The 22,475-nt window shown below is 39.4% G+C and overlaps 1 protein-coding gene across 1 annotated transcript in view; it reads right to left on the bottom strand.

Annotated features, from left to right (window-relative positions):
- The window catches only part of Gel (Gelsolin), a 28,226-nt gene extending 6,000 nt beyond the window's left edge, over positions 1-22,226 (bottom strand). The window contains exons 1-20 of the mRNA XM_080178593.1: positions 22,122-22,226; positions 21,525-21,599; positions 20,560-20,619; positions 19,879-19,952; positions 19,598-19,646; positions 18,378-18,440; positions 16,667-16,720; positions 16,050-16,140; positions 15,353-15,445; positions 6,479-6,546; positions 5,610-5,665; positions 5,314-5,389; positions 4,565-4,644; positions 3,807-3,881; positions 3,312-3,443; positions 2,782-2,840; positions 1,797-1,853; positions 1,052-1,128; positions 641-745; positions 114-208 (exon numbers count right to left, since the gene is read on the bottom strand). Of these exons, the coding sequence (XP_080034719.1) occupies positions 114-208; positions 641-745; positions 1,052-1,128; positions 1,797-1,853; positions 2,782-2,840; positions 3,312-3,443; positions 3,807-3,881; positions 4,565-4,644; positions 5,314-5,389; positions 5,610-5,665; positions 6,479-6,546; positions 15,353-15,445; positions 16,050-16,140; positions 16,667-16,720; positions 18,378-18,440; positions 19,598-19,646; positions 19,879-19,952; positions 20,560-20,619; positions 21,525-21,599; positions 22,122-22,175 (1,493 nt within the window). The 5' untranslated portion in view covers positions 22,176-22,226. The remainder of the gene's footprint in view (positions 1-113; positions 209-640; positions 746-1,051; positions 1,129-1,796; positions 1,854-2,781; positions 2,841-3,311; positions 3,444-3,806; positions 3,882-4,564; positions 4,645-5,313; positions 5,390-5,609; positions 5,666-6,478; positions 6,547-15,352; positions 15,446-16,049; positions 16,141-16,666; positions 16,721-18,377; positions 18,441-19,597; positions 19,647-19,878; positions 19,953-20,559; positions 20,620-21,524; positions 21,600-22,121) is intronic.
- Positions 22,227-22,475: the final 249 nt, after the last annotated feature.

Here is a 22,475-nt window from a genome sequence, read left to right as displayed (position 1 = left end):
CGGGAAGGGTAAAGGGGTATACATCAATTTTGTCGTCCGTTGTCTTATCCTTTAATTCCTGGGTTCATCCAGACGTACGGACAGACGGACATACATCCATGTAATATAGATACCTGTCATTGATAGCATTAAAACCAGTTTCTTTTCCACCAGCGAAAATAATAAGTTGTCCATCAAACATGTTTAGGAAATGCCTTGGCTCTTCGCCCTAATACAAAGATTTTATTATCAACAAAAATTCAAACACATATTAAACAGCTAATTTCATTTCAATTATATTCATGTTACAATTATTTTCTGGATAGGTTGGATAGAACTATAGTCCCCAAACTCTTATAATAACGTTTTCTTATTTTTTGGCTTAACAACCTTGGGGAATCTTTATTGAATTTTGATTAGCTGGTTCATTTTGAGTGTCCATACATTTCAACCACTAACTGTTATCACGAAGGGGTAATTTTGTGTATCATCATTGGGGATGAACATAAATTTATCGGCCATTATCTTATCCCTTTAGGTCCCTATGTTGCTACGCTACTTGATAGTCCCGCAGGGATAAATTCTGATCTGCAGGGCATTGCCTTATCCCTTTAGATCCCTGTGTTCCTACGCTTCTTGGGAGCACCGCAAGGCTACACACCTGTACAACTCTGATCTGTAGGGCATTGCCACCAAAGTCCTGATTATCCATATTGACCACCAGTGCTGCACTCGCTCCCTTCTCCAGGGTCGTGCTTGTTTTTCCCTAGTTAATTTTATTTATTTAGAGGGGGAAGTTGGAAAACCTCTTTTTAGTGCCTATACAAAAAGTGACGTCATACTATACAAATGACCAATGATAGGTCAATGCAAAGACTAAATTACCAATTGCAGGCCACTATACATTTGAATTGACCAATGGTAGACCAGTTTGGCGTCATCTTTATTTTGATATTCGTGGAAAATTATAGGTATTACGATGGTATACATAATTCTTCAGTATGGACTAGAACCGGTTCAAATCCTGCGGATATCAATCGGTTTTAAAGCCATAATGAAAATAAGTTTATACCTGCCAATAGTAAAGAACCGGTTTTCCATCCGCGGTCATGTAAAGGATAACATAACTATCCCCACCAAACAAGAATCCTAAAATAGAGCAGCAATAACAGACTGACAAGAAAAATTGTGTCCTTGAACAGTAACAGGGTAACAAATTTATGTTTTATTATAAACTAGCGGCTACGCCCCCTAGAAGCCTCTAGGGGCACTGGTATGAGGGGGAAAAGTCGACCTCTTCACATTTTTAATTTGAGTTTCAAAAGAGTTAAAAATATATTTTTGGGGGAGGGGGTGAAGACACCCTTTCCAAAAATAGTTTAAAACCTTCCCAGGACCTATAAGAAGCTTCACTGTAAAGGAGAACAATATCGGTTCAGCGGTTAGCGAGATCCTTTGGGACAGACAAAAAAACGCTTACTACTTCATATAATAGGATGAAGCAGCAGTAACAAGACATAAATTTATAAAAAAAAGTATTATTTAGAAATATCTTTTCTTTGTGATAAATATTATAATTAAGTAAATAAATATAATATTTCTACATTGGTGACAGACTTAAAATGATTTTTAAAAAAAATATATGTGTGTATAGTTGAAATAATTTTTTTTAAATTTAACATTGTGTACAAATGTAGTGAATAACATTAATATAAATGGTCCGAAAAATAACAGTTAATTTAATCTACAATCCTTTCAATACCCCATATTTACCATACAAAGACAGATATTATTGATACATTTTAACAATTTTTTACCTTCATTGTTTACAGGAACCAATTCTGATTCTTCAACTCTCCAAATTTTCTTTTCTCCTAAATAACGTTCACAAGAATGAGTATATACATTATACATAAGTCGCGCAGCAAGGACAAAAAACATTTCAATACTTAAAGGAATTTTAAAGGATATAACAGTTGAGGTGAAAAAGTTTCGATAATATTACTTTGTATTGAAAAATCATAAATTAACATTTAGGATAGGGCTAGAATGTCACAGAAACCTTCACATTTATACAGCTTCCCTTATCTTTAGCCTTAGACATAAAAAACTCAATACTTTTTATTAAAAAAAGATGATTAACTAAAATTTAAGGAAGGATTTATGATCTAGCTTATCAATAATATTAACTCGTTTTATATGTTAACCATTTGTATATTATCAAATGTTTTGTTAAAGTCTAAGTATCATTAATTGCCACTGTTTGTACTATTATTGGGACAAAAAATCAAACTCGACGAAGACAAACTGGGTTATCTGAATATATAAAAAAAAACCAGAACAGCATCTACTTTATAATTGAGGTACAACTATGCCTTGTCGCTAACATAGAATCTCTTTGCGCATTCTGACCACGGTATACACACTTAAAATCACTATGCGTTTCATTTTTAAGTAACAGGATGGCTGTCTGTTTGTCTTTTGTACCGAAGGATCTCGCTAACCGCTCAACCGATATAGTTCTCCTTTACAATGTAGCTTTTCATAGGTCCTGGGAAGGTTTATAACTATTTTAAGAGAGGGCGCCATGACCCTACAAAAAGAAGTCGCCCTTAGAAAAAATGAACCCCTATAACTTTTTTCCTTTAGCGTTTAAAACCTCAATTGAAAGTGGGGTGGAACTTTAATCCCCCCCCCCCCCGCCATCAAGGGCCCCTAGATGACTCTAGAGGCGTGTCTGCTAGTGTATAATATTGTACTATTGCTATTGCTGCCCTAATTATGGATAAAACATGATTATACCTGAGCCGTTATCAGGGTAGAAACCAATCAGGCTTCCACCAGCTTTCTCCATCCTCTTTCTAAAACAAAAAATAATATAAATACCATATTATAGCAGCGTAGCTACTTTAGAACTCGTTCATATTACACCTTTTTTTTTGTAGAGCGCAACTATTCTACTACGTAATAAAAAAAGTACTATATGTCTATTTAGTCTAAACACAAAACATATGTATAAAGTAAATCATTTTGTATGATTTTCCTCTATTTTGATTGAAATATGGCACAAATTAATACATTACATATCTATATACATATCTAACGGTAAACTAGACTTTGTAATAAATAATAATATTGACAAAAAACATTCCTTTGATTGAAATACCATTATTTGGAAGTCCTAACTGTGCATGGTAATAAGTTGAGAGCTTTGATTTAAATTGATATAATCATTATTAAAAGATATTGTACAATAGTAAGAAGTCCATTATTGATTTGTTTATAACTTCAAGGATGATATCATCCTTGTTAATACTAAAAATAAATCCAACCTGTTTTCAGTGTGAAGATCTTCCACATTCCACTGAGTAATGATATCATCACCAACAGTATCTACATCTGATGCATCAACCCAGGAGGAGAAATATTGCTTGAACATGGCCGTTTCTAGGCCTTCCAAAACTCTGAAATAAGAACAATTTTGTTCAAATGGCAGCTAAACCATGCGTAATTAACAAGTAACAGACGGTAGGACAAACAAACATTAACACTTGTATAGTGTCAGGACTTAAAAAACAGAACATTACTTAATAAGTCTAATCAAAATTGTATATAAATTAGTTGCAAAATTACATCACTACATGATCCTGTTTAAACATATATCTATATTTTTAGGACTTTTTAGCGACAAGCAAAAAAGGAAAAATTGATGATAAATAGTAATTTGCGGCTACTGGTTTTAAAGTTTTGATGTCTCATGAGTATTTAAAGACAGGTAGCTATAGCTACATATTAAATGGCGATTCCAGATTGTTAAGCATAATTACCTTACTATATTTGTGTTTTTATGAAGACCATTAGCTTCTGGAAATTTTTCTGCTGCCTTCATAGCTTCCAATCTTCAGTAATTAAACAATTTTAATTTCTTCTGTATGCTTAGGTTCTGTAAGTTATTTTTTCAGGAAGTAAGGGATAAATGCAATGTACGGTGACGAGTTTTATAAACATGCTCTCCCATTTGTTGGCTTTAAAAGTTTGGATATATTCATTTAATCTTGATTGGGTGGTTGTTATTTATGTAAATTAGGGATGTACAGTAAGATATATAAGTTGGAAAGAATTTTAATGTTAGAGGGAGATTTGAAATCTGCATCAAATTTTAAGGATTTTTTTTCATTTTTTGTATAATTCTTTATCTAAAAGCGGAAATACAATTTAAGTTAATTAATTTTGACATCTGTGATTGGTAGATTGAAAATTATCTGCGCTCTGATTGGAGAAGCTTAAGTGTCGCACATCATTCAACCAACTAGAGCGCAGGTAGTTTCCAATCCACCTATCCTATTGGTCAAAATTAATTAACTTAAATTGTATTTCCGCTTTTAGATAAAGAATTATACAAAAAACGAACTTTATAAAAAAAATCTTTAAAATTTGATGCAGATTTCAAATCTCCCCCTAACATAAAAATTCCTTCTAACTTATATATCCTAATGTACAGCAATTTAGTGTTTATTGTCCTATCTATTAGAATACCAGATGAACATTTTTTAAAACTGGTTAAATCTAATGTTAATTTTTCCTTGAATCTTTGGAGGTTTGTTGTCCCATCCAGAGGAATATTTGTTGACTGCTGTACCCTCCAGATGATACCAAAAAGATTTTCTAAACAATTATAATATCTTAGTCATAAAGTTAATCCATAACTAAATTTGTCCGTCTGTCTGTTTGTATTGTACAAATATTGGTAAAATAGTAATTACTCAGCTGATATGTGTCATAATATTCTATGATTTGAACTCTAATAGACGGACAAACTTTTTGAAGACCCCTGTTTTAGATATACCAAGGGGCATACAAATCATGACTAAGCCTTTTTAAAACTTTTGAATATATTATTGAAAATTATACGCCTTTTTAGAAAAAAAGGAAAAATATACAGATAGCATGCATGGATCGAGTACACTAGGAAATTTACAAAGCTTTGCCTTGCTTTTCTCTGCATTTATAGATAATGTGACCATTAATGCAGGGAGGGAGGGGATATTGGGATGTTTATTACGTTGGTCCCCAAAGTTTTATAATAACGCTTTCTTTTCGTTGGCTCAACAACTATGAGGAATATAATGAAAATTGAATGGTTTGTACATTAAGTTGAGTGTTCAAGCGTTTCAACCACTAATTGTAATCTACAAAATCGGTAATTTTGTTTGTCATATTTGGGGTTGTTCATCAATTTTTCTGATATTGTCTGTTCATTTAGATACTTGCCATTTATGACAGACTTACAGATGGACAGAATAGCACAGATGAGTAGCTTCGCTAAAAACTAACCTCTGGATCCAGCATATCTTGTTTCAATGGATAACCTCCAGCTTCTGTAAAAGAATCTCCATCCAAAAGATACAACCTGAATCAAAATAATTTGATCGTGGAAAGAAAACAAAGTAGTGGGTATCGTCGTATTTTGATTGTTTTAACAAAGAAAAACTGTAAAGATGCTTTAGAAAACCAGATCTTAATAAAAAAGCAAACAAAAAATAATTTTCTAGAGGAGGAATTTTTTTTATAATCATGGAATGTCAAAAATAAAATTATCCATCTTCAATCAAAAAAAAAGGAAATCCTACTTGATTCCGGTTTTGACATCTTTGTCAACAGCCTCATCATCTACACCATCATTCTCCTAAATCATTCCTGTGTTACCAATGTAAATATGAATATGTCGTATGAGTGAGTTGCACCTGAACTTTAGAAAAATTAAGAAAAGCTTTTTAAGTAGTAATTTGCATATTCCAGTTTTAAAAAGCTACGCTTTCTAAACTCTGACAAGTTTCGTCATTTTTAATTTTGGTGGTGAAAAGTTAATAATTTCTCGGTTATTAATTCTTAGAACAAATAAGAATTTTAAATTAAGAAAAAAGAAAATATATTTTTATTTTAGTATAGCGCATCGGTGCTTTCAGTCAAACTGCCGGTTAAGCACTGATACCACCCAATGTAACCTAACCTAACCTGACATAAAGAAATAAACATTTAAACAAAAATCTACCCAACACCGTATTGTTAATTTATTTCAAAACTAGTGGCTACGCCCCTAGAAGCCTATAGTGGCACTTTAAATGTTTGGTTTTTGTTGCATTAAAGTGTCTACGATACCTAGCTATGTTGCGTATGAGTCTCTATACTTAAAATAAAAATTTCGATTTAGTGTTATTTCTCTTGGGAGGGTGATGGTACCCTACCCCAAAATAGTTATAAACCTTCCCGGGACCTATGAGACGCTACCCTGTTAAGGAGAACCCGATCGGTTCAGCAGTTAGCGAGATCCTTTGGTACAGACAAACAGACATCCTGTTACTTTATTATAAGGATAAAATAGAGGGGGATATTAGTGCTCAGCAGAGTACTTTATGTGAAAGCACTAGCGCATGTTAAAATGTTCTTTGATTTATAAGGATAGTCAGCTTAGCCTCCAAGTTTAACTGGGAATCTTTACCTTGACGTCATCAATTGATCCAGCACCAAGTGCAGCAAAGAAGTCATCCAGATTATCAGAAGTTTCTCCTAAAACAATGAAATTGTTTTCTAGTATGGCTTCGAAACCGATTTATATCCTCTGGATTAGAACCGGTTCTGAACCAAACCAAAAAAGATGTAATCTATCGTATTACAGCGAATTTTCCACGAATCATAAAATTTATCCCTGTATTTGCCTTTACCAACGAAGATTTAATAGTTATTTCTCGCATCGTATTATAAACGGCTTTCCGCGGATATAGAATGTACAATTATGAGATTAAAACTAGTTTTTTTAGCCCCGAGGTGACGAAGTCACCGGATAAAAAACTAGTTTTAATCTTATGATTGTACATTTCTATATTCGTAGAAAGCTGGATATAATACGATGCTAGACATAGTTTTTTCGTATGAATGAGAACCGGTTCCTATCCACCGGATTCGAATGAATACGAGAATAGTTATTTCTCGCATCGTATTATAAACGGCTTTCCGCGGATATAGAATGTACAATTATAAGATTAAAACTAGTTTTTTAGCCCTGAGGTGCCGGAGGCACCGGCTAAAAAAACTGGTTTTAATCTTATGATTGTACATCTTTATATTCGTAGAAAACTGGATATAATACGATGCTAGACATAGTTTTTTCGTATGGATGAGAACCGGTTCCTATCCACCGGATTCGAATGAATATTAGAAAATAGTTTAATTTCTTTTTAAAAATCAATATATTTGTATTACTTGGATGTTGTGTGGTATCCGCCGAGGATAAATGGCAGACACCGGAGTTCAATTAGACTACGGCAGTGTGACAGACGTGGACACCTTACTATAGAGAAGCTACGCTTCTCTAACAATCACTAAATAACAAACAACATCTATTTCAGTTGTCCCTTTATTGAAGGTCTAAGGAATACTAAATATATATACAACAAACAATAGCTACACAGATAGGAATAAATAATCATAACATAAAAGCATTATATACACATACAATAGTCAGTTTGGGCAATAATGATCCCCCATCCCTGGAAAGGGTGGGGGGAATTAACAATGCAGCTTAACCATAATAAAGCTTGTCAGATTCAATCATTAATTTTAGGCATAGGGAGGGGGTCGGCAGACCCCTTCCCCAGGACTCGGGGGAGGGCCTGTGGCCCTTCCCCGAACCCCGGTCAGGGGTGCCATAGGCATGGCTCACGGTTGCCGAATACCACAACTCTCCCCTCGGAAGGCTGGGAGAGGGTTTCCCTACCAGACTTCCGACAGTGGTTGAGGCCTTCGGCCCGCTCCTTAGGGCTAAGATATATACAAATGATAATGATTCAATGGAATCCTAGTGGTGAGTCTTTTCAGGGCTGATGGGCTCCCAACGTGGGATAGAAGGCAGAGGCTGGCTTTGGTTGGACTCGTAGCTCGGCGCCGGCAGGTGTCAGGTTTGCGTGGGGCACAGCCACTGCGGGACCGGTCAGCAGCGGGGCATTCTGGTTGTTGTTGGCAGCGGCTGGGGCACTGGCTGCCAAGTTGACCGTCTGAGCGGCAGCCTGGCCTCCCGAGGGGCCGCGGGGTCTTCCAGAGGGCGGTCCAGGCCTGCCTGGGCGGTCATGCCCACTGTCGGTCGATTGCATGGACACCATTTCCTCGGCGGCTTCCCGGCCAATGGGAATGGCATCCCAGTCTACTGAAAAGTCCCGGGACTTGGCATGGGTGAGCCGGGCTCTGGCCAAGGCCTTCCTGTACAAGGTTGGATGGTACAGGAACACTTGTGACATCGCATTCATGGCGGCCCGTACACCTCCTTGTGCGGCTGCCAGGGAAATAATGGTCAGATCCCCCAGCAGTTTGAGGATCAACAACAGTAAGCACAGTATGGCTGCGCCATCTCCCCACTCGTGAATAGCTTGTCTGAATCCAGCCCAGACATCCAGGGCGGCCTCTCCTTCCTCTGCCAGTCGGTCGATATTGTAGGACACGATCCCATGGTCTCCAGTGGCCGAACAGCTACCTTGCTGAACGCACGAGCCATAGGACAGGCCGGTCAGCATGGCGCTTTTATACGCTGGGAAGGCTAGCAGCTGCTGCCAGTCGTTCAACTCAGCCTGTGAATACAAGCCTCCTGAACTAAAGTCATTCAAGGGTTCTGTCAGCAGCTGCTTGGGCGTATCCAGCGGGGGTGTCCTCTTCTTAGGTGCGGGGGTTAGTTCTATCCAGCCTTCCTCCGCGTGCACAGTCAGGGGGTAGGTGGAGGAGCAGGGAATCTTGGTGGCGTGGCCGCTATACACCCGTGTCACGGCGTCTACAAATCCTGTGGGTTCTACTGGTACTTTGTCCCAACATTCCTTGCTTTCACGGACAACGTATTTGTTGCGTTGGCAGGTAAGCTGGAGCAGGACATCTCCCCTCAGTACAGAGAACGTGCTCCCCTGGACACGCACCGGGTGGGCCGGGTCTAGTTGCTGGAGCTTCCAGCAGTTGGCCGCTACTTCTTCTGCCGCTGTGCTTTTCATGCGTGTCTCCAGGGTGAATCCAATGTAACCTGCATGTATCTGGGCCTGCAGGGGGACATCCACATCCCTGGCCGATACTCTGGGCAGCGCTGCCGCGGCCGGGTCAGCTGCCACGAACAATGCTGGGTGGTTGGTGGCATGGGCCTCAAAGTCGCAGTTCACTATTGAGGTGGGGTTGGTCATGTTGATGAAAAACTGGGCTTGATGGTCAACCAGGAACGCATCCATCACTAGGCTAGGCTGGAGGCTGCGGATCAGCCTCAAGGGGCAATCTCTCCCCAGGTGGTCCCACACGTAGGTTGCTTCCCCAGTGATGCAAGACAGCTCAGAATGGGGACATTCTAAGGCCAGGTGGTCAGATTGGGACTCCACCCGTCCATCCTCTACTACGTAGGTCTCTTCCTTGACCAGCAGCCGTCGTTCCTGGAGCACTAATTCATTGCGGTACAGCTGGCCCTCGAAGTGGACGTCCTCCCCTTCACAACCCACCCCCTCGGGGCTGTTGACAAGGGCGCCCACCATATCGAGGGTGAAGAACAGGGGATGGTTCAGCTGGAACGTCAGTGGCTGGGTCTTGCCTGGCAGCATGTAGACTCGGTTCCTGGCCAGGTCTCGGCACGTTTCTGGATCGATCTTGGTTGGCCTCATGAGGGTGGGGACCGAGGTCACCTTGAGGTGACCCCATACCCCACACCTGAATGTCCACTGGGACACAGTGAGCTGACAACTGTATCCTGTTGTTTCCCTAATCTTGACTTGCTGCAGGACGTGTACTTCATGGCCCAGGGGCACCTCCTGGTGTAGCGGTTCCGTGCTACACATCTTTTCTTTATTGTAGGCTGTGACGTGGGTGGGGTTGGCGCAGTCCCACCCCACCAGGACGTAGCTGGTTGTAGGCCACACGGCTGCCAGCAGTAGTCCCCACAGGACCATCCACCAGTGTGAGAAGCTACCAGACAGCCATCTACCTCGCGCACGCGGCTGGGGATCTTCGGCTCGGGTCACGGCTGCTTCTCGGGGCTGGACACGGCTGGGCTGCTCCTGGCTAGATACAAATTTCCATTGAGCGTTATCTTTGTGTGGCCGGGGCACCCCGATACCCTCCCCAATGACAGACTGGCAGGCGACTGGCGCTTGCCTGGGTGTCGGCTCCCCTAGCCCCAAGGGGTCCCTTCCCTTGTCCATGGCATGCCCAGTGGCATGGGGCTGAAGTGCGTGTGGCACAGGCTCGCCCTGACTCACGTCCCTCCCCTGCCCTAGGAACTCAGGTGCATGTGGCACAGGCAAGTCCTTATATCCCCAAATTTCAATCTCCCCAGCCTCTGGTGCAGGGGGCACAGGCAAGGTTGGGGTTTTACAATAGTTTGGATACAACACATTTGTTAAATTTAACTTATCCTGGCTCGACTGGAAGTGCTGGGCAGCTGGGTTCCTTCGGCTGGCAGGGGGCGCTGGATGGTGTATAGTTGGGCTCTCCCTACAGGCTGGTGGCGCTGGCTGACTGGGGGTGACGGGTGTCACCCCTTCCTCTGGGACTGCTGGCTCGTTCCAGGATCCAGGTATCTCGGTGGCGGCGACGGTTGTCGCCCCAGGCACCAGGTTGGAGGCTGGCTCGTTCCAGGATCCAGGTATCTCGGTGGCGGCGACGGTTGTCGCCCCAGGCACCAAGTTGGAGGCGCTGGATAGCACCCCCCAGTCATCGCAGGTGGCGGCGCCGGGTGGCGCCCCATACATCGACTCTGATGCGCTGGCTAGCGCCTCCTGCCTCTCTCGTTCAGCGGCCGCCAGGGCCTCCCCGTACACCGCCTCAGTGACGCTGGGTAGCGCCCCTCCACTCTTGCTGGGTAGGCTCGGTCGAGCAGGCTCCATCATGTTTAGGCTAAAAGGCTGGGGCCTCAGAACTTCTGGCTCGGCGATGTTGTTGGGTTGCACAAACTCCGGCCCCAGGTGGTTGAGACTGAAGCCCAGGCCAACCCGGTTGGGTTCAGCCGCGCCTCCCAGTACGTTGATCCTAGCTGGAACGGTCCCAAACTGCGGCATTCCGTCGGCTCGGCCCGCTGCGTTGGGGGCGGCTGCTTGCTGCGGTGGTGCTGGGGGCGCGCTCCCTTCCATGTGGGCTACTCTGCTGGGCTTTCCTGGGGGAGCACCCTTGTCTGCGGTGCGCCTACGGCCGGCTACCTGGTCCCAGTCGGCTCTGCACTCGGCCGCCGTATGGCCAGCATAGTGGCAACGCTCGCACTTGGCAGGACGGTCACGGCGTGGCTGGGTGCGTCTCTCCTCTAGGCTGACTTCCATAGGCGTCGGGCAGTCTCGAGCTCGGTGGCCTTTCCCTTGGCAGCGGAAACAGCGGCCTGGAATCTTGTCATCTGGAGCGACCTTCCCCATCTGGTGGAGACCCGGAGCCAAGGCGCCAATCTCCATTGGCTCCGACTCGTCGTAATGGGGCAACTGGACGCTGGCTGATCCCGTGAGCCCGTCGGTGGCGTCCACTAGGCACACACCCTCCTTCAGCTGCTTGGTAATCATTGTGACGGTGAACATGGCTCGCCTCGTGTACTCAGGTACAGAGGCGATCTCATGACTCATCATTTCACGTTTCACATTAGCGTTACGAATGCCACGATTTAATTCGTCGACTAATAATTCGAGATTCTCATGGCTGTAGGCGTCCCTATACAAGGCACACTTTGTGGATATGTATGCTTGTATAGGTTCTGTCGAGTGTTGCCTGTAATCCCTGAAGGCTTGCTTCAACGTCTGGGATTCAAAGGCGGGACGAAATAACATTTCACACTCGGCCTTGACTTGTTCGTATGTCAAGGCTTGGCCTGCCTCGCCAAACAGATGAGAAGCCATTTCCGCCGCTTGCCCTACCAGTGACAGTAAAAGGGCGTTGCGGCGGTTGAGGGAGTCATGGGGCGGCACGCGGTAAGCCGCCCATGACATCTCGAGTCTGCGGATGTGGGAACTCCAGGATTGCTTGGGCGGTCCTCTATACTCCGGCAGGTTACTCAGCATCAGCTTGCGGTACTCGGCTGGAGCCGGCTGAGGGTCATCCTGGAGCCATCCTGGGGCTTGGTCGCCTCCTGGCGCTTGCGGCTGCTCCATCGGGTCAACGGTTCAACGGCGGGACACAAAGTTATAAGGCAATATTATAAATGGTTTGTCACTTGAGGCTTTCTAGCCTAACAGCCAACACTGTTTTATCACTAGGTTGGTAGTTTAGTTACAAAGATATAACTTAGCTGTACTTATCACTAGTTTTATTCTGAGGTTGTAGAGTAGGCTGGTAGGGGTAGATAGCTGTTGAGGGTCTGAACTGCTGTCAGGAACTGATTTGGTTTTCCTTTACCACACTATAGATAGGAGGAAGAAGCTTGTAATTCTTTATTTTCTAAAAATACCTCTGTTAGATGCTATGGAGTAGCTCCGCTCCTGTGTGTGTGTGTGTGCGTGAAATCTCCTGTCCTTGCAGCGCGCTTACGCACCGTCAAATCCGCGCACACAGGTAAAACGCGCACTTATCCCTCAACTCGCTCTCTCATTGGTCCGCTTTGTCCGTTGAATTTTATGATATTTCCGAACTCCGTTGCGCGACCCGTAAATGGCGCTCTGTGTTCCCGGTCGCTAGCTCCACACCGTGGGCGGACTTAGTCAAGTGTGGGTAGGAGGGGGGAAGTGCGTGAGGGGACGGGGTAAATCCGTCCGTTCCCCCTGTGAGGAAGGGGGAGTGCTGTGGGTTTGAGGTAACTGTGTGATGAGGTAATGGTGCCCTTTCTCCTTAATCCTAGGCTTATCTGTTATGTCACCTTGATTGTATTTCCTTCAATGGAGAGTGGGCCCCTCCCTTTCCTCTGGAATAAGGGGTGTATTTTTGTTGTGCTGTAGGCTTGGGTGGTTAGATTGTTTATCAAGGCATTGTTATATTACATCTAGATTCTATTTTTGGCCTTATCACAATACATAACAGATTTGCTTACCAAACCTGTTCTATTTTTAGTTGTTATCACAATACACAACAAATCCAAGCCTGTTCTATTTTTAGTTTTATCACAATACACAACAAATTGTTTGCCAATCCTTGCTCATAAATCTATTGTTTAACCATCACACTAGGGTGGTAATCCCTACAATGTGATATAATATCTGCTTTTCTAGATGGGTGGCTGCGCTGTAGCCTCTCAGGATACTTGGAGTTGACGTAGTTTTCTCTGCTTTGGTACACTACACTCGTATGTTGGCTCGCAGCTTGCAGCTATGTGGCGTGTTTCAGCCTATCGGCGGCAGGGAATGTCCCGTCCTGCTAGCGCCGCTTATCCAAATCCGGCTGATGGCGGCAGGGAATGTCCCGTCCTGCTAGCGCCGCTGGTTCGGATCCTGCTATCTCTTGCAGTAAATGTTGGCCTATTTTCAGCCGTTTGCACTTATTTGGCCTGTTTCAGCCAGTCCGCAGGCCTGTTTCAGCCCTTTGAGCGCTCAATTCTCCGTTAGATGTCGGCGCTTCTCGCGGTTCTCCGTCAAGTTTCGCTGTTTCACTTCCACAACTGCCGGATGCAGAGTTAGACCTTGCTATCCAGGGTGGGTAATTCAGGTTGCTTGTGTCAGTTTTGCCAGTTTCACTGCTGGGAGTACCTTAGCCTCAGCTGCGCGTCTGCTCTACACTTGTGGTTTGCCGTAATCTCACACAGCTGTCACCAAAAGTTGTGGTATCCGCCGAGGATAAATGGCAGACACCGGAGTTCAATTAGACTACGGCAGTGTGACAGACGTGGACACCTTACTATAGAGAAGCTACGCTTCTCTAACAATCACTAAATAACAAACAACATCTATTTCAGTTGTCCCTTTATTGAAGGTCTAAGGAATACTAAATATATATACAACAAACAATAGCTACACAGATAGGAATAAATAATCATAACATAAAAGCATTATATACACATACAATAGTCAGTTTGGGCAATAATGATCCCCCATCCCTGGAAAGGGTGGGGGGAATTAACAATGCAGCTTAACCATAATAAAGCTTGTCAGATTCAATCATTAATTTTAGGCATAGGGAGGGGGTCGGCAGACCCCTTCCCCAGGACTCGGGGGAGGGCCTGTGGCCCTTCCCCGAACCCCGGTCAGGGGTGCCATAGGCATGGCTCACGGTTGCCGAATACCACAGTTGCACCAGATTTTCATATACTTAAATAAAGTGATGGCTAAAATAACTATACCCCTCCATTCACCCCTTCCCCTCCTCTCCTTCTGGATAAACTAAAAGGCCAATAAAAGACATCCATATTAGCAACCTAAATTGAGGACAAATTTTCCGCTGTCAATATATCCATTTTTTAAATTGGAATTAATGGAATAGTTTTGGATTGACAACCACAACAAAATATCTTAAGTTTTTATAGTTCATTATAAATTCAATAATGTAGGAATATTTTATTTCATGAGATATAATTGTTATATTAGTAGCTACTCTATAGCTATGGTTTGTCAGTAAGTTCGTCGGTCCACCCATGTGTGATTTATTGACAATGACTGCTATAGTAAAAAGTTAGTCTCATAAAAATTTTCATTAAATTTTAGTGAATGTAACTTTGTGATTACATTTTGTCAAAGTTTTCTTAGTTCTTATCTGAATAACACTTTCCTGAACTTTTTTATAGCTTTTATTGTTATGCTACCTATGAACATTATTTTTATCTTTTTACATAAACATATTTAGATTGATATTTAACAAATGATTTTTCTTCGTAAAAGTTATTTATAAATAAATTTATAATGAATAAAAAGCATAAGATTTTTTGGCGTATTCCTAACTAACACAGTAACCCTTATAATTCTCCTTTCTTAAAATATATTGAAAATAAAGAAGGCCAGGGGGGTAGTATATGTTTATAACATTGGTCCATGTTAGGTTAGGTTATATTGGGTACAGGGCCCCTGTAGGGTCAGACCAACTAGCCCCCCAACCCTTCTATTTACTAAATTTTAAATTTTAAAAATAAGGAGTTGGAAGTGTGGGTTTCCTTGCTGGATAATCACCTTGTAGATAAGAACCGAATTTTTTAAAAGTGCATCTACTAAACGTAGCTGTGTTTAGTTACTGCCCTAGGAAAATGGGGATAGATGTCACAGCTTTTGGCTTACCTATTCTATTGACGTCATAATTGACGTAGAGGGAAAGAGAAAGGGAAGGGGGAAAGAAACCCACTAGAAAAGAGATGGGGTATAGGTTATTTCCTGACGTCAATAGAATAAGTAGGCCAAAATCAGTGACGTCTATCCTTATTTTGCTAGGGCACTGTAGACAGCTACCTACTAAACAATTGTAGCATGTCTGTATGTACCTGTAATAACCACATCAGAATTGCCGGCATGGTCCTCATCTCGGATTTGATTTGCAACCAGTGTTGCCTTGAACGTCTCGGATCTTCTAGCACCTGGATTATATTGAAACTTTGTATTTTTTCCCAAACACTTCTTATTTTTGTTTTAAAATGTTTAGGGGGGGGGGGAGGTGGAGTTAAGGAAAGATACAGATTACCCCCCAACCTTACATTTTCAAACTTTTAGATACTTTTAAAGCTGCTTAAATCAGTACTGCAATCTACGATATCTTAATGGGGAAAAATGGATAGACATCCAGCAACTTTAGAATATTCCTCTTTATAAAAATAAATTGAAGCTTTCCAAAGAGGCCTCTAACTTTTATGTACCTTTATACATATATCCCACAACGTTGCTAAAATTGAACAGAATTTTGATTTAACTAGATCACAAAATAAATTCTAGAAGAGTAAGTCAGTCAGCCAGGGAGGAAGGGGTATAAGACAGTAAATTATACTGGTACCAAATGTTTTATGAATACACGCTCTCATATGTTGGCCTAAACACTTGCCGTATTTTGAATAAATCTTAGTTGGTTGGTAAAAATTAGTTACCAAATACTTTTCATGTATAAAAAAAAGGTAGTCATAAGTAAATGTGTGCATCAATTTATCTCCCATTGTCTTGTCCCTTAAGATCCCTGTAAACCCTACAAACCTGGAGGCATAAAAACGAAAATGGTCTTCCCCTTTCCAGTATCCAGTATAAAGCAGTCAGATTTGTTCATACTCTCCACACTTACTTCTACCTAAATGTCAATAAATCACAGAGTATCACTAATATGGACACAGAAATAATATATAAACGATAAGTTTCTTCTCACTTACTTAGTTTTTGGGCAGGAATCATATATTAAATATAGAAAAGTTGCTTGAACATAGAACTTGAGATGGCCCTGGTGGCTATGCAAAAGTGTATGATCATACTCCAGAAGTCTTCAAGAAACAAACAAACAAAACTTGCCATGGGGACCTTTATGAAGCTCCCTTGAAAGGGATAAAATAAAAACAGACTTCAAACATCCTACTTCTTATATAATGCAAGTAAATCCAGTTAAGAAACATAACCCAATAGAAAATAAATTGCAATTTGATAAGGACGATTACTTCCATATGTAGCGAAGCTTTTTGAATTTAAATAAAAATTTTGGGGGCAGAGAAAAGGAGAGAAAAGGGGGAAGAAAGATAAAAGGTAAAAAACCAGTGAGCTTTACAGACAGGTGGACGGACAGAAATGATCATTTATAGAGTAGCTTCGCTACTAAAGATATTTACCTGTTCCACACGAATATTTCTCTTTCCTTTGACTTTAAACATTCTTGTTTCAACCTAAACAAGGACAAGTATGTCCATGAGTAGAGCAGTAATATCAAGTTCAAAATACTTTTAATGAAACAAGAGCTAGATCTTTAAATCACCACTAAAATGATTTAAAGATCAAGCTACGATATAGTCAATTCTAATATAGTTAATGTCAATAAATTACTAAATATGATATTTTTACTATCTGACAATAAATAAGGCCATAGTTTACATTATGTCTCAACACAGGTCGAAATTCAGCAGATATTATTCGGTTTTGAAGCCATTTAAAGTACACATTGACAGGATAGAAATTGTTGGTAAAGAAATTTGGACACTGCTAGTTTGATCAACAAAACCTAAAGTTAAAGAATGAAACAATATGTTTATAAATCTTAGGGGGCCATACAATTTACAGTCCAATGAATCGAATCCTAACTTTATATGGATCAAAGCAGACAGGAATGCAGAGCAGGCTTTAACCATGGATCCCAATAAACTACTTAGTCAGGAATACTACTTAGTACTTTTTGAGCTCAATATACTAGTACTTTTGTTTGTGTATTAGATGCAATACACAAATACTAGCAGGAAAAGTCTGCCACACACCCATTTTCAATTTGAGTTTTAAAAGGAAAATTTTAAAATTAGTAACGAGGGTCATCTTTTTTAGGAGGGTGAAGATCCCTAAAAAAATATTTAAAAACCTTCCCAGGCCCTATAAGAAGGTTCACTGTAAAGGAGAACTATATCAGTTCAGCGGTTAGCAAGATCCTTTGCTACAGACAAAAAAAGCTTACTACTTAATATAATAGGATTAGTATTATGTTTCAAGAGAGGTGTACGCCACTGCCAAAATGTTTAGGAGGTAAGAACCCATAATTCTCATTTCTTGCCAAATTAGACCTCCCTTCAGCACACCACTGTGTTCCAATAATATTAAAGTTCATTTATGACATATTAAAAAAGAAGTATTGGAAAAAGATTTTTCTATACATATAACACATAGTAAAAATGACGACCTTTACAACTGCCTCAACAATTATTATTTTAGATTCATTTGCTTGTAAGTTTAACCTTATTTCTGACTAATAATATGTATTTATAAACCTTGATATTTGAATTAGAAAGAAAAAGGTTATCAATATACAAATTATAATTTTACGTCATGCATAAAAGGACAAAACACTCTTTAATAATAAATTAATCCTCCCAACTATTTGTTAAATTCTGCTTTAGATGGCCGGTAAATGTTGGAGAAAAGAAAGGATGTAGATTACTATAGCTTGCTTTGTGTCCTGTTTGATGTAAAATTAACCTGAATAATTTCCTTTTTCTTTAGTATTTACTAGCAGCTACGCCCCTAGGGGCCCTTGAGGCTGGGGGGAAGTCGACCCCTCCCACTTTTAATTGTAGTTTTAAAAAGAAAAAGTTTGTTTTCTTTTAATTTTATAGGGGGATTTTTTTCTAGAGGCGATTTTTCTTGGTTCCCCTCCCTCAAAATAGTTATAAACTACTCGGTAAAGGATGACCTTATCGGTTCAGTGGTTTGCTAGATCCTTCGGTACACACACATATACACAGACTGAGATCCTTTTACTATATTATAGGGATAAGGAAGCTATCAATGAATATATTTTGTGTGCAGGTCTGTCCACTAATGGTCCATATGTGACTAACTAACCTGATCAGGATCATAATGTTTGAATCCAGATTGAACTCCTCCAGGCAGGTAATATACACTTTTCTAAACAATTAACATATTTTTGAAACAAATACTTAAATTTTTCCAGTATGACTTCGGAACCGATCAATATCTGCGCGCTGGATTATAACCGGTTCTAAGCCAGACTGAAAAATCATATATCGTATCATATTATATCCAGTTTTTTTACAAATATAAAAATTGTACAATATCAATTAATATTAAAAGCAGTTTTGGTAGCCTTTGGTTCCTTAGGCATCTCGGGGCTAACAAAACTGGTTTTTATCTTATAATTGTATATTTCTATATCCGCGGAAAGCTGTCATTAGTGCGATGCGATAAATAAATATTCAATATTTTCCCTCAAAGTGCCTAGTGAAGCACAGATAAGTCCCCCTACTATTTTGAAATAAGCACAGTAAGGGAGCACAGTTCTTTTTGACTTTTTTGTCAGAACCTAAATTGGGACATAGTGCATTTCATTACCCTAGGTTAGGTAACTTCATTTTACTTTTCAATGAAATTTAAAATGCAGCGGTTTTTTGAGAAAATTAGATTTGAAAATTTCAAGTTCAATTTTCACCCACTAGGAGTTACCGCATAATCATGGCAAGAAAAGCAAAGATTATTTATTTAAAATTTTGAACAAGTTTGCTTTTATAAAGTTCTTCATAAAATCACTACTGAAGTGAGTTAATTAATGGCCATTTTTATCAGTTGCTTTGCTAAGGTCACGGAAATTCAGCCTTAAATAAATCATTTATAGAGAGGTTTTATGACAGACTTTATAAAAGCAATATTGTTCAAAATTTTAAATAAATAATCTTCGCTTTTCTTGTCATGATTATGCGGTAACTCCTAGTGGGTGAAAATTGAACTTGAAATTTTCAAATCTAATTTTCTCAAAAACCGCTGCATTTTAAATTTTATTGAAAAGTGAAATGAAGTGACCTAACCTCGGGTGTGAAATGCACTATGTCCCAATTTAGGTTCTGACACAAAAGTCAAAGCACCTTCATACGCACTGTGGGAGGGGGGAGTTTTTGTTTGTTTGTTAGGTTTTGTCAGGTTAGGTTTTTGAGTAAAGGAATAGGGTACTCCAGATAATCCACTTTTTATTTTTTTATTTAGAAGCAGTTTATAGTGCCTAATAAAAAATGACGTCATACAATACAAATACAATACAAAACTAAAAATACCTGTGGAAAATAAGATAGAAACTGCGTAGACTCTGCTCCTTGTACCTCCCTTAATATAAATGTAAAGTTCAGTTTTTTGTTTTTTCAATTTATTTATGCAAATATGTCTGGCTTACTCATGTCTATGTATTTGTCCTATAAGATCTCGCAGACGACTCGACAGTTTGGGTATTCCTTCTTAGGGAATCTTCATTTTAGCCCAGGGCAGGTTTTTATCTTTTTTAGGGAAAGATATCAACGCTCACTTAAGAAAGTACATATGTATACTAAATACTAAGTACCTATATTGGACAGGTGCCCCACCCAGGGTGTCATCTAGCTCAACAGTTAGCATAGCTGCTGCCCCACTCTCATCCTAATAACAAGTAAATTATGTACATTTGTGGCAAGGTAGGAAGGGGCATTGGACTGTAAATTACATTGGTACCCAAAGTTTTATAGCCTATATACTTTGTGTACTTTTATTAAATTGTTATCAGTTGCTTCTAAACTAGTTTGGCAAAACTTTTCAATCATTAAGTTCAATATACAAAAGGGGTAATTTTAATTATCATCATTTGGTGAAATACATGAAATTATTTTTATTGTCTGATCACTTTAGATCCCTGTTAAGTAGCAAATAAAGAACAATAAAGAAGTATATAAAGAAATTCTAAAAAGTATTAAAATGCATTCATTAACATACTAATTTAATTTAATGAACCCTACTAGCAGATGCACCTTTAGCATCTAGGAGATCTGTATTATTTGTGAAAGGGGAGGTTAGAAAAATAGCCAAACCATTTCAAGACTTAAATCTAAAAAAAAATAGCCTTAAACCATCCCAGGACCTATGTGAAGCTTTCCTAAAAATTTAAACTTAATCGGGCCAATAGTAATTGAAATCTTATGCTTAAGACAAAACAACCTTACTACTTTATATAATAGGATTATGCACTTAATAAAAGTTTAACAAAATTAACCTGGGTAGTTTCGTTTCCCAGCCAGAAATGGACACTCCAGATAAGTTTGCCCTTCACATCCTAATATCAAATATTTGTTTAAATAGAAGATTTTCTATAACTAGGGTTCAGTAAATAACGGATAACTATTATCATTAATTCGGGCATGTTTGAATTTCAAACTTGATATGATGATCCCTGTAACATTAAGGTATGATTTAGAAAGCTTAGCAACTCTATGAACTATTTAAGAATTTTTTCATATTCCTTATTTTTCCTATTTATCTGATTTTTTGTAAAATAACTCTTAAGACAACAAAGTACATGTAACAAAGCATCTACGTAAGTCCAAAAAATATGTTGAAACAGTAACTTGACTTTAAGCAATAATGAAACATATTTACATACAATTGTATTAGGACTGTTAAATTTGTATCCTGCTTTTCTGTTCCTTTTTTCTGATGTCTGATTTTAGAGCTTTTATGGATGTTGTAATCCTTGTTTTATATGCAAAAATTTAAAGTAAAATGAACTTACAGCTAAAATATTATTATTTCTTTTCATCAGAAAGTGGACCCGAAACTTTTTATAAAATAAGTGTTATGAATCCCTACTGGGCTAAAAACAAACAATACTCCAACACTTCAATTATATGACGCAACTGATTTAGCATTTCTAACGTCAATTAAGAAATTCCAAGCTGACATCAATTATTCCAAGAAGATAAATATTTTTTTCTGATTTCTCAAAAAAAAATTAATCGATATATCATTACTTGGATGCTGCACCAGATTTTCATGTACTCTGAATTTAAAAAGAGTGATGCTCACAGCTGGCTAAAATAACGATACCGTTTTTATCCCGTCTCCTCCACTTATACTGAATTAACGAACTGACCAGTAAATGAGGCCAATATTAGCAAGCTAAATTAACAACATATTTTCCCCTGTCAATATATCCACATACATATATCCCAGTTATTATACCTTAGTATTCAGAATAATGTAGGAATCCCCAGTGTAGAACTTTCCATTCGTTGGATATGGCACTGGCTGAAAATCCTAAAAAAAACAAGGGTATTTATGTCATAGTAGCATAGCTTTTCAGCCAAAATGCAAGAATTGTTTAATAGTAAAAGTTTAAAGCTATACCTACACTATATTTTTATTTTTAAAATGTATTTTGATGGTTTTATCGAAGTAACAGTTACCCACTTAGCAAACCAAAAAAATCGAAAATTCTCAAGGAAACAAAGGAATAAGACAATCGTTGATAAAATTAATGTACATCCCCAATGATGATACACAAAATTACCCCTTCTGTAGATTACAATTAAAACAATTGAAACACTCGATCAACGTATTGAACCAAACAATCAAAATTCAGTAAAAGTCTCCAAAGTTTTAAGCCAACAAATAAGAAAATGTTATCATAAAACTTTGAGAACTAGTGTAATAAACAGCCAAATGACCACTCCCACTAAATGAACACTCCCACTAATTGACCACTCCCACTAATTGACCACTCCCACTAATTGACCACTCCAACTAATTGTAGAGTAGATTCGCTACACGAAAAGTAACCTCAATCCTCCAGATTTCAAGACCCTCGCTCTGACCGGCACCTTCGAAAACCATTTTAATTGATTTTTTTTCTTCTGAAAATAATTTTTAACAACTGAATGTGTGAGGCAGTCAATTTGATAACAAATTAAATTTTCATTATTGGTAAATAATATCATTCAGAGCCGTGAAAGCATTAAATTTGCCCAGAGAAAAGTAGATAAAAACAATGATATAGCCTCACTAGTACAGGAATCACCAATCACCATGCCAAGTTTCTGACAATTCTAATATGTCTAGATTATAGAAACGCCTCGCTTTTAACTATAACCCACAAAAAAGGAACTATACGTATATTACACAATAATGATCAAA

Source organism: Acartia tonsa, chromosome 12 (genome assembly GCF_053477335.1).
Source record: "Acartia tonsa isolate MP-2025a chromosome 12, ASM5347733v1, whole genome shotgun sequence".
Taxonomy (NCBI): domain Eukaryota; kingdom Metazoa; phylum Arthropoda; class Copepoda; order Calanoida; family Acartiidae; genus Acartia; species Acartia tonsa.
The sequence above is the reverse complement of the archived record's forward strand: the minus strand, read 5'-3'. Positions and strand labels throughout refer to the sequence as shown.